The sequence below is a fragment of the Salvia hispanica genome, chromosome 3, assembly GCF_023119035.1.
Source record: "Salvia hispanica cultivar TCC Black 2014 chromosome 3, UniMelb_Shisp_WGS_1.0, whole genome shotgun sequence".
NCBI lineage: Eukaryota > Viridiplantae > Streptophyta > Magnoliopsida > Lamiales > Lamiaceae > Salvia > Salvia hispanica.
In genome coordinates this window covers 28,119,680-28,133,668 of record NC_062967.1, presented here as the reverse complement: position 1 = coordinate 28,133,668, position 13,989 = coordinate 28,119,680, and the positions used below count along the sequence as shown (strand labels likewise).

The window sequence follows — 13,989 nt, the reverse complement described above, 5'->3', positions numbered from 1 at the left end:
ATTTTAGGTCGTAAATTTGTAATTGATTTTTTAGTATAATTAAATTAGTATTTTAAGTGCAATGAGAGATCACTCGATAGGAGAACACTTGATTAACTCTAATATAGTACTCCATCTGTCCCACAAAAGATGTCACATTTCCCCTTTTGGAAAAAGTTCCTTCTCACATCAATTATAAAATTATATTTTCTCTCACCACTTAACACACAAAATAACATCTCCTAAAATCTCATGCCATTTCCCAAGTGTGACATCTTCTCTGGGACGGAGGGAGTACTTATTAATTAAATATATCCAAAACTATAAATATAAGCAGTTTGAGACGATCTGAAATAGAAACGTGCAAGTAACATGGGATAGAGAGGTATAAAATAGAGTTTTCTAATTTTAAATTACAGTAACTAGTAAATTCAAAATAACACTGTATAATATCTTGTCGAATAAAAAATGACCACTTAAAATGAGGACGCCAACGCATTCATTCGTCCACTCTGATTTATTCAATACTCTACCCACACAATATTAAGAAATTTTATTCAAAACTTAAAAAAATTCCGATTTTGCTAATAAGTACATACACGTGAAACAATCAAACTACAAACAACTCATTCTAATTTTCTCAATACCGATACCGTAGTGTTACGTACTTATACATGACAGACCAATTCATCTTGTCACGACGTCTTGCCTACTATCAACACTTGCCTTTCTTATCATGGCATGTCTACCATTTTGTGATTCCATTTAAACTGAGTATTGACGACTTGATCTTCAACAATTTCATTACTTCAAAATTTTACTCAAAAAAGATTGATTTCTATGTATAATGCCTGAAATTTGGTTTAGAATGAATTTGTTTTAATTGATTTTAAAATGATACAAAATGATTGTGAACAAATTGGTGTTCTTGGTATTTGTATATATTAAATGCATTTACGAATGACAATGGTAGGAAATTTAAAAGACAATGAAATCAAAACGATTTAAGGGATTTGGTGATTTGCCCCCGCTAAAAAGCACTTCATTTTCAACTCAACTTCTCAATTGGTAAAATGATCCATATATACATACATATATATTTCTCTTATATTCTAAAATTATTTACTCTATTATTTTTATTTTACTAAAGAACTCTACAACATAACATCTATATTCAGATCATACTAATATTTCAATTATAAAAACCAAGTTTATTTCTATACCAACAATAATATCTAGAAATTTCAATTGTAAAAAATCAAAATTTTATTTTTTTATCCCAACAATACTTTCCCATAGTACTTTATTTTGAATTTGATTGCTTATCTCATTTGAATATCATGGTTGTGTAGAACAAAATAATTTTTTTGATAATCAATTGATTTTTATATGAATATATAATAATATATGATGAAATATAATAAAAATACATCTTTTAGATATTACTCCATGATGTAATTTAATAATACAAAAGAATTAGGAATACTTCATTACTTTTAAAATCGGAACTAAATGTTCTTATAAAAATCGGAACAAGAGTAACAAGAGTAAAGTACCCACAAAATTGGAAAGAGTGTTTTTCTTAGTTTTCATCCCAATAATAAAAAGGATGATATTTGGTGCGCTCCAACATTGTCACCAAAACTTGGTTATGCTGACAAAATTAATTAAAATATACTCCCTCCGTCCTGCATTTATAGTCACATTTAGTTATGGCACGAGTTTTAAGGAATTGGTGGAGTGTGTAATTAATGAAGTGAGATGGAAGAGTGAGATGGTGGAGTGTGTAATAAATGAAGTGAGATGAAGGATTGTGTAATAAATTAAGTGAGTTGGTTGAAGATGGGTCCCTTGTTAACTTTTTGGTTTTTTATTTTTGTTTTGGTTTATTTTTATGTTGATAATGACATTTGGGTGTAATTTTAGTGAATAATGGGATAAAATTTTATGTCCAAATATGGAAAATTCTAAATGTGACTATAAATGTGGGACGAACTTTTATGACAAAATGTGACTATAAAATTGGGACGAAGGGAGTAATTTTTTATTAAATTTGTTCGAAACAATAATTTTTATGACCCATTTTTAATTTGGAATATTCTTTTAACCAATATCTTTTCCGTGATACGATCTAGAATGTCACTTACATAAATATTTTTGAATGTTGTCATGGTACATAGGTTTTCACATTAGTTTACTTCATCTTTGATTTGTTAACCTTGAACTATCTAATGTAATAGAAACGGTTGCCAATTGAAACTACAAAGTAAAATACAACTATATCTCGCATTAGTGTATAAATATGGCAATTGAAACTAAAAAGTAAAATACGGAGTATAATTATAGGAGTATTACTATAACCCAAATTAGGCCTCTCTCTATCATTTATCCTCCATCTTCTTCTTCGCCAAAATTTTGCAGCCTTTAACTGAGCGTTGCTGAGATCGACAATGACCTCGTGGGGTCGAAGCGGGGGAAGCCCCAGGGCCCGATTCCAGCGGTTCTCGTCGGCCTGCGGTGGGGTCGGTCGAACTTACCCAGATCCGTATGTCCCTTATTTTAGTTGTATCATAAAATTGTAGTATCGTTCAAAGTTCATGGACTTAAGTCAAGAATGTTATTAATTGAAATCGAAGATGATGAACACGATCAAATAATTTTCATCCAATTTTGATATTTTTATTACTACATATTAAAAAAATATTGTAGTATGCATGTCATATGAAATCCTAACTACTAATTCTATTAAGAAAATATAAGTTTAACAAATTATACACCATAAGTATGATACAGTAACTCAGAATGAGGAATTTAAGACCATATGAAATGCATGAGTTCTAGCACAAATTAAACCGTAAGAAACACATATTGGCAAAATTAAGATATAGAAAAGGTAAGGCCGGAAATATTGTGTATGGACTCCCTAACTTAGTTTTAAACCATGGTACATGTATAAGCATAGTAGTAGTAACTTCCAACTTTATTTAGTAGTATTAAATAATCATTTTATCTTGAATCAAGAACGTAATTTGTTTAGAGGAACTAAAAAAACAATAACAATACTCCATGTCCTTATAAAAGTGAGTTTCTACAATTTTGTACTACTGCTAACTACTTTTAATACTTAATACTCCACACAGGGTAATAGAGATAGGCCAAACATATAGTAAGGAATTTTAAAAAATATTAAAATAACTACTAAGATTTCAAAACTCAATCTAATCTAATTTAAATGCAATCAACAAATTAATGCATAAATGACATTGGGAAAACCCAAAACGAAGGATGTGACTAAAAATTATGCATTTTCAAGGCAAGCATTCAAAGAGCACAAAATTTGGAGTTTGATAAACGGTCTAATAATATAGCTAGAGCTGTAACAAAGGAAATGTAACTGGGAATCCTTACAAAATTCCGGGAATGACCAGTCTCAAAAACAAAGATCATGAATAGCAACGTAAAGGAGGCCGACTTCTTTATATGATTCCGATTTTGTTAGCGACATCCAAAGCATCGTAGTCTGGCGTCAGTCTCACATATGCCTTCTTCGTACCATCAGGCCTGAAACGAATAAGCTCAGTAAGATTCAAGTGCAGTAAAAGACATGTACTACAAGATATCCAAACTAGGTCAAGTATCATGTGAAGCAATTTTGGCAGATTCAGATAAGGTATAAGAAATGTACTACAAGATTCAAGTGAAACAATTTCATTTTGCAATCAAAATCATCTGGTTTTGACAGTTACATATTGGAAGAGCAAACATGTGGACAAATAAAGAAATTTTACATGACTGGCAAATCATGATGTAAAGATAGGCATTAAATCATTTGATGTAGAGAAAAAGAGTTAACAAAAGCCATATATCAGGATATAAGGCTGTCCATATTCGCAAAATCAGTTCACAATGAGTAAAGCAGGCTACAAAAAAAAGAGAGGGAAATGGTTACCTGATGAGTGTGTTGACCTTCTTGGTCTGAATGTCATACATCTTCTTCACCGCACTCTTGATCTTCTTCTTGTCGGCGCGGATGTCGACTATGAAAACAAGGGTATTGTTGTCCTCAATTTTTTTCATAGCCGATTCCGTGGTCAAGGGATACTTGAGTATCTGGTACTGATCGAGCTTGTTGCGAGGGGCAGCGCTGATCCGGGGATACTTTGGAGTTCTCTCCTTGGTCAATGTCTTGGGTCGGTAGAAAGTGACCTTAGTACGCATCTTCTTGACCTTCTTCTTGAAGGCACCAGGTGATTTCACTGCCTTGGCTGCCTTCAAGGCCTGGGCCTTTGCATCAGATTTCTTCGTAGCATCGGCTGTGTATTATTTATAAACAAAACAGAGATGCAAAGGGGTGAGAACTTTTTTTACATAACATCTTTGCATAGAATGATAATAATAAGTAAAAGGAAGCTAGCACATTCAATTCCACTCTATCTGCATAATTTACGAAAAGTGTGAAGAAATCAATCACCAACTCAAATGGAAACTGATTTTAAACTCTATTTAAACTAATTCCCAAGTAAACCGGCCACAACAATCAATAGTTTACGACTTTTAACAAACACATAGTGCTCGCAACATTTCAATAGTGGCTAAACATCTTCATAAACTGCATAAACAACTCCTGCTTAAAAATCATAAAAATAAATCTCAACCAACAACTAATAATGGCTGTAGATCAGCTTATTAAATTAATCAACATCTAGGAAACAACATCGTTATTTTGCTATCCTGATTCCAAATTTTGCATTTACTACTTCAAAACAAATTCCAGTGATGGTGCCATTCAAATCAACAAAAACTACGATCTAATCAACGCTGAATTCGAAGCATAGCAAGGAGACAACCAAAGATGAATTGCTGACCTTTTGCTGGAGCCATTTCTGAACGAAGCAAACCGCTGCTGTCGCTGCCTGTGAAGGAGAGTGGCGTTCTAGGGTTTTGGAGGAGAATGGCATCTAGTTTATAGGGCTTTTTAGTATGAAGTTCTTGGGCTGAGATCAGGCCCATTAAAAATAGAAGTCCGGCCCAAATAATATTTCATCAAAATTGTTAACGGGTCCGATGAGTTTATAGGCCTAGTAAAGAAAATATAATTTTTTTTACATATGATGGTAGGTTTCAAGGTAAAATAGAAAATAAAATAATGAATATAACTCTCAAATAATGAATCAAAATAATATATATTTTTATGTAAATTTTAAATAAATTACTAGTACTTACTTCATAATTCATTTGTCCCATAAAAATAGAGACTTTTTCTATTTTGATCTGTCAAATCAAAATAGTTCAGTTTTTTTTTTTTGGTGACTTCTTTCCCTTTCCCTTTAATGAGATGAATCTCATTCTCTAGTAATATACTCTAATTACTTTTTTTTTTATCTATCATAATTTATCAATTACCATGCATTGAAACTCGTGTCGTTCCAAACTCTCTATTTTTAAAGGACCAGAGGGAGTAATATATAGAAGTTTGAAAAAATAATGTTAAAACTAAAACATAATAAGAATTACCACATTTCAATTCAAGCCAATATTATGAACTCTAGTTACTTTTAGGTCAAAATCCTACGGTGTATCTAGTCAATTATAATTGCATAAAGAGAAAAGAAAAAGGAAGAGTAGTAGTAATATTTTACAGAGTCCAACCACTAGATTTTAACTCAACAAATAAAGGCACGACCAATTATATTTAGACTGATTTTTCTCTCAGCACCATTAAAAATATTATTGACTTCGTTAGTTTTACACATCATATAAGTTTAAATACATTAATAAAATATCAAAATTTACTTTTTCTTTTAGATAATCTATAAATTATTGATATCATAAACAACTTTTAAACTATTATTGTATGTTTAAATACATTAATCGAATATCAAAATTAACTTTTATTTTTAGACAATTTAATTAATAATATCATAAACAACTTTTAAACTATTAAATTCAAACCAAACATATAAAACAAAGAGTTTAACACTAATACGAACTATATCACTTATCAATTCAATTTACCTGACGACAATATAGGAGTACTATTCATAAAATATCAAGAAGAATAAGTACTATTGTGATAAAAAAATAATAATAACAACAGCTATAGGCTTTTATCTTCAAAATAAAAATATAATCCATCCGCCTGAAATCTAACGATAAAGCTTCCCACTACCTTATTTATAAAAAATTCATAAATAAATAACATAGTCATAGTACTTAAAGATATAAAGAAAGGGGCCACCCCTTTAGGTGGTTTGTCTTTGTGAAACGATGGGGAGCAGGGCGTGATAAAAGGAATTTTTTGGGGAGGGGGAGTCGGCGCAAAGGGCGTGGAGGGCGCATTTGGTGTTCCCCGGGCCCTCGAGGGCCGGCAATTAAGGGCCCAACCCCGCGTTTGTGGGATGTCACTGGTTTCCCAAAAAAGGGCGCTGCATTATCCCAACATGATCTCAAAGGGCAAGACGAAACCCTGACTAGTTGGGCCAAGGGCGATGAAGCGGTCCCAGCCGGGAAACCCCCCCTGCGTCGGCGGGGGGGTTTCCCCGATCCCCGGCCCCCCTCGGGGAATTTCCGACATCCCCCAAGTGGATCCATATTCAACTCCAAAATGATATAATTGAAGAGTTGTGGGCGAGGGATTACTGAAAGGATTTTTTTTTTCTTTATTATGTATTTTTAAATGTAATTTTTTTTTTAAATGAAACCTTTTTAAATGCAATTAATGAATTTTCCCGTATATGTATTGTTTAATTCGAAAATTTAAATTGAATTTTAATTGGTAATATGTATATTTTGAATTATATTTTTTCCGGGGGGCTTGGGGGTTTAAAAATCGATTGGCGGTTTGGGTTTCCCCCTCTTCCGGGGGTGGGGGGGAGAGAAAGTTTGGCCAATAACTTTGGGGATGCTCAAAATCCTTTGGTTGGGTTGGCCAGCCATAAAATAAACCTTCTCTCCCTGCCCCTCGGTTCTTTTAAAAACCCCTTTCCCTCAGTTTTCAAAAAACCCTAATTCCCTAATTTAAAAAAAATTAACCTTACCTTTTTGGAATTAAAATCGGGATCAGGAAAAATTTCCAATTACGGGGAAAAAAAAATTTCCCTTAAAAAAAAAAATACAAAAATTTTTTAAAAAAAATTTCATGATTTTTTTAAAAAAAGCCAAAACAGGAAACCCCCCCAAATCTCTCTCTCTCATCCCTTAAAATTTAAAAAGGCGTCGCCCGCCGCCCTTCCGCCACCCCTGGTATCGGCCCCGTCGGGAACCCCCGGGCCCTGACCTCGCGATCTCAAAACGGCCGCATGCTCCTCGAGCATCTCGTAAAAAACCTCTTCCCCCCAGTGGGGTCGGTGGGGGTTCTTCCACTCTCGGAAGAAAAGAACATCGAGCCCGCGTTTGGTTACCGAATGGAGAGTGTACTCGAGTGGGGCCTTTTGGGGGGGCCCGGGGGAATTTTGGGCCTCGCGGGGGGGGGGGGATCGCCTTCGCGGCCCGGGTCGCCCGCTTTCGTCCCCGCCGGGGGCGGGGCGACCCCAGGAAATGAAGGAGGGGATGGAAACCCCCGGCATCCGGGGGGGGCCCTGGGATCCGGCCGGTTTTGGGCGCCGCTATAGTTAAGTCATTGCTTCCCCGCGTCGCACCCCCCCGGGGGCCCGAGTCCTTAAAAACAAAAACAAAAGGGGAACTCCTTTATTCCCCCCGGGGGCCCGGCCGGGGGGGTCCTCCGGGGGTCGTCCCTGGTCTGCCCGCCCGAGGCGACGGGGGGGTTGGCGTAAAAATTTGCAAAGCGGACCCCGCGGCCCAATGCGCTCCACCCCCCCCGGGGCCTCCTCGTTCTTGGCCCTTCCCCCTGCGGGCGAGGTCTTAAGGCTCGATTTCGCCCACATGTTGGCCCCCCGGCGGTTGTTGCAACCGGTGGATCGTCCCTTTTGAACCACCCCCTTTGGGCCCCCCCCGTACTCATCCTCCGTCCCTTCCCCCCGGCCCGGGGGGCGGGGGCTGGTGACTCCCAAACCGCCCGCCCTTCCCCTCGTCTTTTTCCCCCCCCCGGGGCCCGGGTCCTGGGCAGGGTATCCCGTCCCCGAGATCGATCCCCATATCATGGAAAAGGAGGAAAAGGGCATCGCCCGGGCTGCGTCTCCCCGGGGGTCGGCGTGTGAGGAAGGGAAACCCTCAAAAAATCCAAACGGGCGATATACCCCGTCCCTCCCCCGGGGACCCTGTTTCCCCCTCCCCCGGGACCACTAAAAAAATGATAGTGACGTGATTACAAAATCTCTAGAAGGTTGATATGGTTATCCATCTCATTTAATATAGCTAGATTCTATCATCGATGTACTTTTTAAGTTCTTAATCAGGGGCGTAGCCACCTTATGGGGATATGGGGCATTTGCCCCTCCTCATCCACTCATTTCTTTGTATATTTATACATGATTTTTTATTATATACTTCAACCATACTAAATGCCCCTTTTTAAATACATAAATTTTTTCTATGTATTATATTTTTGCCACTTCTCCAATTAAATCCTAGCTCCACCCCTGTTCCTAATATTATTTGTTAAACTTAAAGTCTTATGGGAAAAATTAAGTTTTAGCACAGCTATCCATAAAATGGAATAATATATATATCGAATGAGTAGTACTCCATATACCAATAAGTAATGCTAGAATTCATGTTGCAACTCATTAAAACTATTTTCAAAGGGCAAAAGAAACCGTAGTATTTTCTTATATCGATTCATGGAATAATTTATCGAATGAGTACTATTTATAATATACTCCATATACCAATCACTAATGCTAAAATTCATGTTGCAACTCATTAAAACTATTGTCAACGTTATTTTGGGGGATAAGAGGAACAATTAATTTGCGAAGCATTTATGTTTGTATTGCCAGAGCCTGAAGAAATTGAGGAGAGTAAACGTGAAGGATCTATGGGTAGAGGTACTCACTCTCACTGATTCATTTCGCTGGAAATTCTTGTCTTGTGTATGAATTAGTTCAATTTTACAATTCTTTTAAAATAATTCTCTCAGATGCTGAGCTTGCGCATCTAGCAACATAAAAGAGGCCGTCTTTAATTAAAGCTTGAGAAGAGAGTGAGAAGTCAAAAGAAGAAAACAAGTGAGTGCTTTCTTCTTCATTCATGAAACCTTTATTTTATTTTGTCTTGGATGCTATGTTTATCTTTTACTCCATAAATAATAGAAACTTAGGACTGTAGAAACTTATTAGTGTTAGTGTTGCCTCCATGAATGAATGATTATGTTCTTAAAGGTAGTGTAATGCTGTGAATTTCAAAGCTCAAAAAGTTGAAAGAAAAAAATAAAGGTATGTTGCTTAGTAAGAGTATTTTGGATAAAATCTTCTATAGTGTATTTCTAATTTTACATATGGTTGGTGCAGGAGTCCTAAGTCTCCCTTACGCCATGGCAGCTCTGAGATAGTAGTACCCATGCCTTCAACGCGAGGTCAGCTTGTTTGTTTCAGTTATGCTTAAGCTTTGCAGTTCGCAATTATTGGTCTCAGTAATTTGGTTAAACTGGAAATTATCAGGTCCACATTTCATTGCTAATTTGGCAATCTTTTCTCTTTTTTAACCACTTCTTATAAACTTAATTGTTCATGTTTTCTCCAGCAATTACTATGTTCATTGCTATAAGTATAACATTCTCATTCCCATCAGCAACACTAGTTACTCATTAACAAGCTATATACATCTATTTATGCTTTTCACCATCAAGAGTGGTATTTCTAATGGATGTGGAATATGTGTGGTATTAGGTGAACAAATAACAAATACGCATTGCTGAAAGAAATAGCAAATCAAGGCTTTTGGGCGTTATGAGGTAGAGTATCATGCATTAAAACTCATTTTTCTTACTTAGGTTAATGCTTATGTTTATATAAACAAGTTTTATAATAATATGCCCATTGATGTAATACCTAGGCTTATGAAACTCACATCCTCACATATTTGTTTTCGCAGATCTAGTTTTAAACTTATCTTGTCATATGTGCAGCTGCCGACGGATCAAGTCATTGGTCTTCTAAGCAAAATTTTAAACGGTTAGTTGTGGCATGTCAAAATTCCTCTCAAAGCGAATACTTCAGTGCTTTTTAAATATTGCCTTTGTTGTATGTTGGTAGAATTTTTATAAAAAAAATTAGATCACCTCTTCCAGAATAGAAAGAAACCGTAGTATTTTCTTATATCGATTCAACCTCTTATTTAAATTTTACACTTAGTTTATATTTCATCTCAACGGTTCAAGCACAAAATACCATCTCTACCTAACTCAATTCCACATTTGGCAAAGTGGGTGAAATTACTCGTGAAGAAAATAATTTTAATATAAAATAGTAGGAGTACTAGATTTTACACATTACACGTGAAGCAACAAAACAGGTGTTGAAATGATTTTAGTATAAAAAGCATATTACAGATACATGTGATGCAACAAAACAAATGCTTGAGACATCGTTGTCGAAATCACAAAGTTCTAGTACCAATCATTCATGACTTATCATCGTCATTGCTATTTTTCCTCGTGGACTCCGATACTATATCGTGTATTCTTTGCCGTTGGCTTGATTCGCCATCCGAGTCGAATCTTCCCTCTTCTCTCTTCTTCGCATAAGCCTCGAAGAACTCCTTGTTCTCTTTCTTTAGTTCCTTCCACACTATCATCATTCACCACAAATTAATAGCAACTCAGCTATTTTTTATAATTTTTTAAAACATCAATTTTATAATTAATAGCTTAAAACATTTTTTTGGTAATATACACTAAGGCCATTTCCAACCATTTACACCAAACTCAAACTCATTTTTGAGTTTGGGTCACACCAAAAAGTAATTTTACTCCAATCATTTACTCCAAACTCAAACCCAAAAGAATATTCCATATTTATATTCTTTTTTATACCTTTTCAATTATGCCTACATATTTACTTAAATTACATATTAGTCCCATAATATTTTATCAATAATTTATGTAACTTAAATAATTATACAATTTTTTTTTATTAATATATTTATGTATTAAATACACTTTATATTAAAAAAATACACTACTTTTAAAATTAAATACACTAAACTTGCAATAATAAAATTCAAATATAAATTGAAACTCATTTAAATATATCTCAATTTCATAAAACATATCACGATAAACATAAAAAATACTTAAAATTCAAGACTCAAAATTTGTACATTGTTTCCACAAATGATCAACTAGAGCATTTTGAAGTTCCAGATGAGCACTTTTATTTCTTATTGCGTCATATCGGGTCATATACTCTTGAAATAATAACAAGATTTTTTTAGCAATATTCATTCCTATTTAGTAAATTTATTAGTTATTGTTTGTAAAAAAAACATAATTTATTATAATATGGTCAGCTTGCTAATTTCTATTTAATTATTTTTATTAGAAAAATATATGTAAATTCCATGAACAAATTGTGTCTAAATTATGCGGCTGATAGTTTGAATCAACTATCAAGTACTACTGTACTAGTACACAAATTGACAGTATACAAATTGGCCGCCGGCTGATTCAACTATTAAAATAATAATAAGGACTATTATGCAATATTTAAAATTCTTTTGCAGTAGATACTCAATTTTGGTGTTCACTTCAAATTTAGTGTTGTTTGATTAAAAAACCCAAAAATAGGTATGGGTATGGAGTATGGTTGGAGCACATTTTTACACCAAAAATGGGATTTGGTGTATGGTTGGAGGTGGTCTAACTCCGCATTTATACAATACATAGGGAGTAATTTTATTTTTCTTTGAACAATATTAATTAGATCATTCAATTTAATGCGAGTTAGGTCACACTTCCACACGTTGTTCTTCAATTGAAATCAGTAAATAATACTCCTCCGTAATTTATTTTTTAAAATGGTGCATGAAAAGAATAATAGTAATTTATTCCTTGAACAATATTTAGTAGTACTCTATAAAATGAGTTAGGTCACACTTCCATATGTGTGCAAATGATTGTACGTATATATTGAATATTGATTGTATTGGTTGAATTTATTACAATTTCAGTTTGTGATGATTTATTGTAAATATATATACTTGGAAAGAAGTTAACAATTAAAATAATATACCTGTGGAAGTAATGACTGGCTTGATATTTGCATGCTTTTCTAGAGCTTCCATGCATTCCTCTTTACTCATGTTGAATACTATGCACTGTTCTATTAGGTGTTGTACCTATATTCATATCATCATAGAGAGATAAATATATTATCCCTCAACCTCATCATAAACTATCCACTTCTTTATAAACTCATTTAAAAAAATATGATATTAAATAATTAAAATAGAAGAATATTAAAATAAAAGAAAGAATAATGCAGAGAACGATATATATAAGCTATATACTCACCATGTGGATGTATTGAGCAGAAGGAGACTCCGATCCCATATGTTTTCCCTAGGCGTCAACTGTTGAGACGAAGGATTAATATTCTAGCTGTCGGGTGAATATATATGTTGGAATACCCAAAAAAGAGCAAATCAAATTAATGAGAGGGAGAGGGATTGATCGATCAATATAACTAAAAACTATATATATTGCTAGTTATGAAGAAGATCAAGGAAGAAATAACAAGAACAAAAATGAGAGAGCGGTAGATTGAGTAGGGATCCGATGGAGAATATATTGTAAAAGAGAATGGGAAAGGGGTAGTGATCAGGGGATGACAAGGGACGGCGTGGGTGAGTAGTCCCACGTGGGAGATGACGCCTGATTGGCTGGGAAGAGATTAGGCGAGATTTTGTTTAAGTAGCGTTCTTTGTTCTAATCGCCGACTTCACGTGGCGCCCCGGGCCCACCTCAGACCCTTGCCATTCGGCCCATTTAAGGCCCAATTGGATCTTCATTTCTACATGTTTTAGTATTTATTCATTAAATTTTTTAACTATACAAAACTTTTTTGACTTTATTATGTTGGAAATTTAATATGCAAGATATTCGTACTACGGTTGAATTTTCTGTGACTATTAAATTAATATAATTATGAGAGGGGCGATCATTTATAAAATTACTCCTCCAATTCGCAAATTTTTAGGTTGTAAATTAATTACTAGTACTATATTAATTAGTATAATTAAATTATTATTTTAAATATAATAAAAGAATAATTAATTAATTTTAATATCTTAATTAAAATAAAAATAGCACAAGTAGTTTGGGATGGACCAAAAGTGGAAAATGCAAATAGAGTGAGACGAAAGGCAGTAGTATTTATTAGCTATTTAAATTTTATTATAGTCCAAAACGTATAAACATGTTAATAGTCCTATTAATTGAAATGTGGAAAATGAGATTTAACTCACTTTCTCTCTATAGTTGGTATGTAAAACTTGAAAGACGAATAACCCTTACTCGAATGCATCAACCCTTTAAATTATTGGAATGAATCAATCGAATAAACTTATGGAACCTGCAACGGGAAATTAATTCTATAAAATTTGCAGTCAATAAAATAAAAATCATCAAAACCAAATCATCTAGGTAAAGTTTTTAAGTATTGGCTATTCAAGCACGTAGAAATGCTTGAAGACCATATTTACCGAAACATATATGATTACCTCGATATTCCCTTCATTTTTCTATGTATTGTGAATACATAATCTTATTATTTTAAATATATGATTCGATACGCTTTGGATTTTGTTATTGATTACTATATTCAATACACCATATGATATGTGAATTATTAATTAGGATTCCAATATGTTAACCTTCTTTTTCGTGAGTAAAACTAGATTTGAGCAAAAGCTTATATATTTATAGATAATTAATCTTCCTTTCCGTAAGTCCATATGACCATATCTAAAAAACTGAAAAAAATATTTTACTTTACATCTCAACTTTATCGTTTCAAAAAAAAATTGTAACTAAAAAGTTTTCAGAGGACATTTTATAAACATAGTTATCAATTTACTTGTTAGTCAACTGATTAAAACACTTGTAATATTAAT

The 13,989-nt window shown here is 34.1% G+C and overlaps 2 protein-coding genes and 1 long non-coding RNA gene across 3 annotated transcripts; 1 reads left to right on the top strand and 2 right to left on the bottom strand.

The window, feature by feature from the left end:
* Nucleotides 1-3,267: 3,267 nt before the first annotated feature.
* LOC125216361 (60S ribosomal protein L23a-1) lies at nucleotides 3,268-4,920 on the bottom strand. The gene is made up of 3 exons (XM_048118050.1): nucleotides 4,845-4,920; nucleotides 3,929-4,292; nucleotides 3,268-3,540 (listed from the first exon to the last, which is right to left on the bottom strand). The coding sequence occupies exons 1-3, from the start codon at nucleotides 4,858-4,860 to the stop codon at nucleotides 3,456-3,458; spliced, it is 465 nt and encodes a 154-aa protein (XP_047974007.1). The 5' UTR covers nucleotides 4,861-4,920; the 3' UTR covers nucleotides 3,268-3,455.
* Nucleotides 4,921-8,702: 3,782 nt separating this feature from the next.
* On the top strand, nucleotides 8,703-10,052 carry LOC125211183. Its single transcript, XR_007174474.1, has 5 exons — nucleotides 8,703-8,924; nucleotides 9,017-9,104; nucleotides 9,387-9,451; nucleotides 9,765-9,829; nucleotides 9,970-10,052. It is a non-coding gene; the product is annotated as an uncharacterized LOC125211183 (long non-coding RNA).
* A 264-nt stretch (nucleotides 10,053-10,316) lies between these two features.
* On the bottom strand, nucleotides 10,317-12,656 carry LOC125212955. Its single transcript, XM_048113265.1, has 3 exons — nucleotides 12,389-12,656; nucleotides 12,108-12,213; nucleotides 10,317-10,664 (listed from the first exon to the last, which is right to left on the bottom strand). The coding sequence occupies exons 1-3, from the start codon at nucleotides 12,425-12,427 to the stop codon at nucleotides 10,498-10,500; spliced, it is 312 nt and encodes a 103-aa protein (XP_047969222.1). The 5' UTR covers nucleotides 12,428-12,656; the 3' UTR covers nucleotides 10,317-10,497.
* Between the last annotated feature and the right edge of the window lie 1,333 nt (nucleotides 12,657-13,989).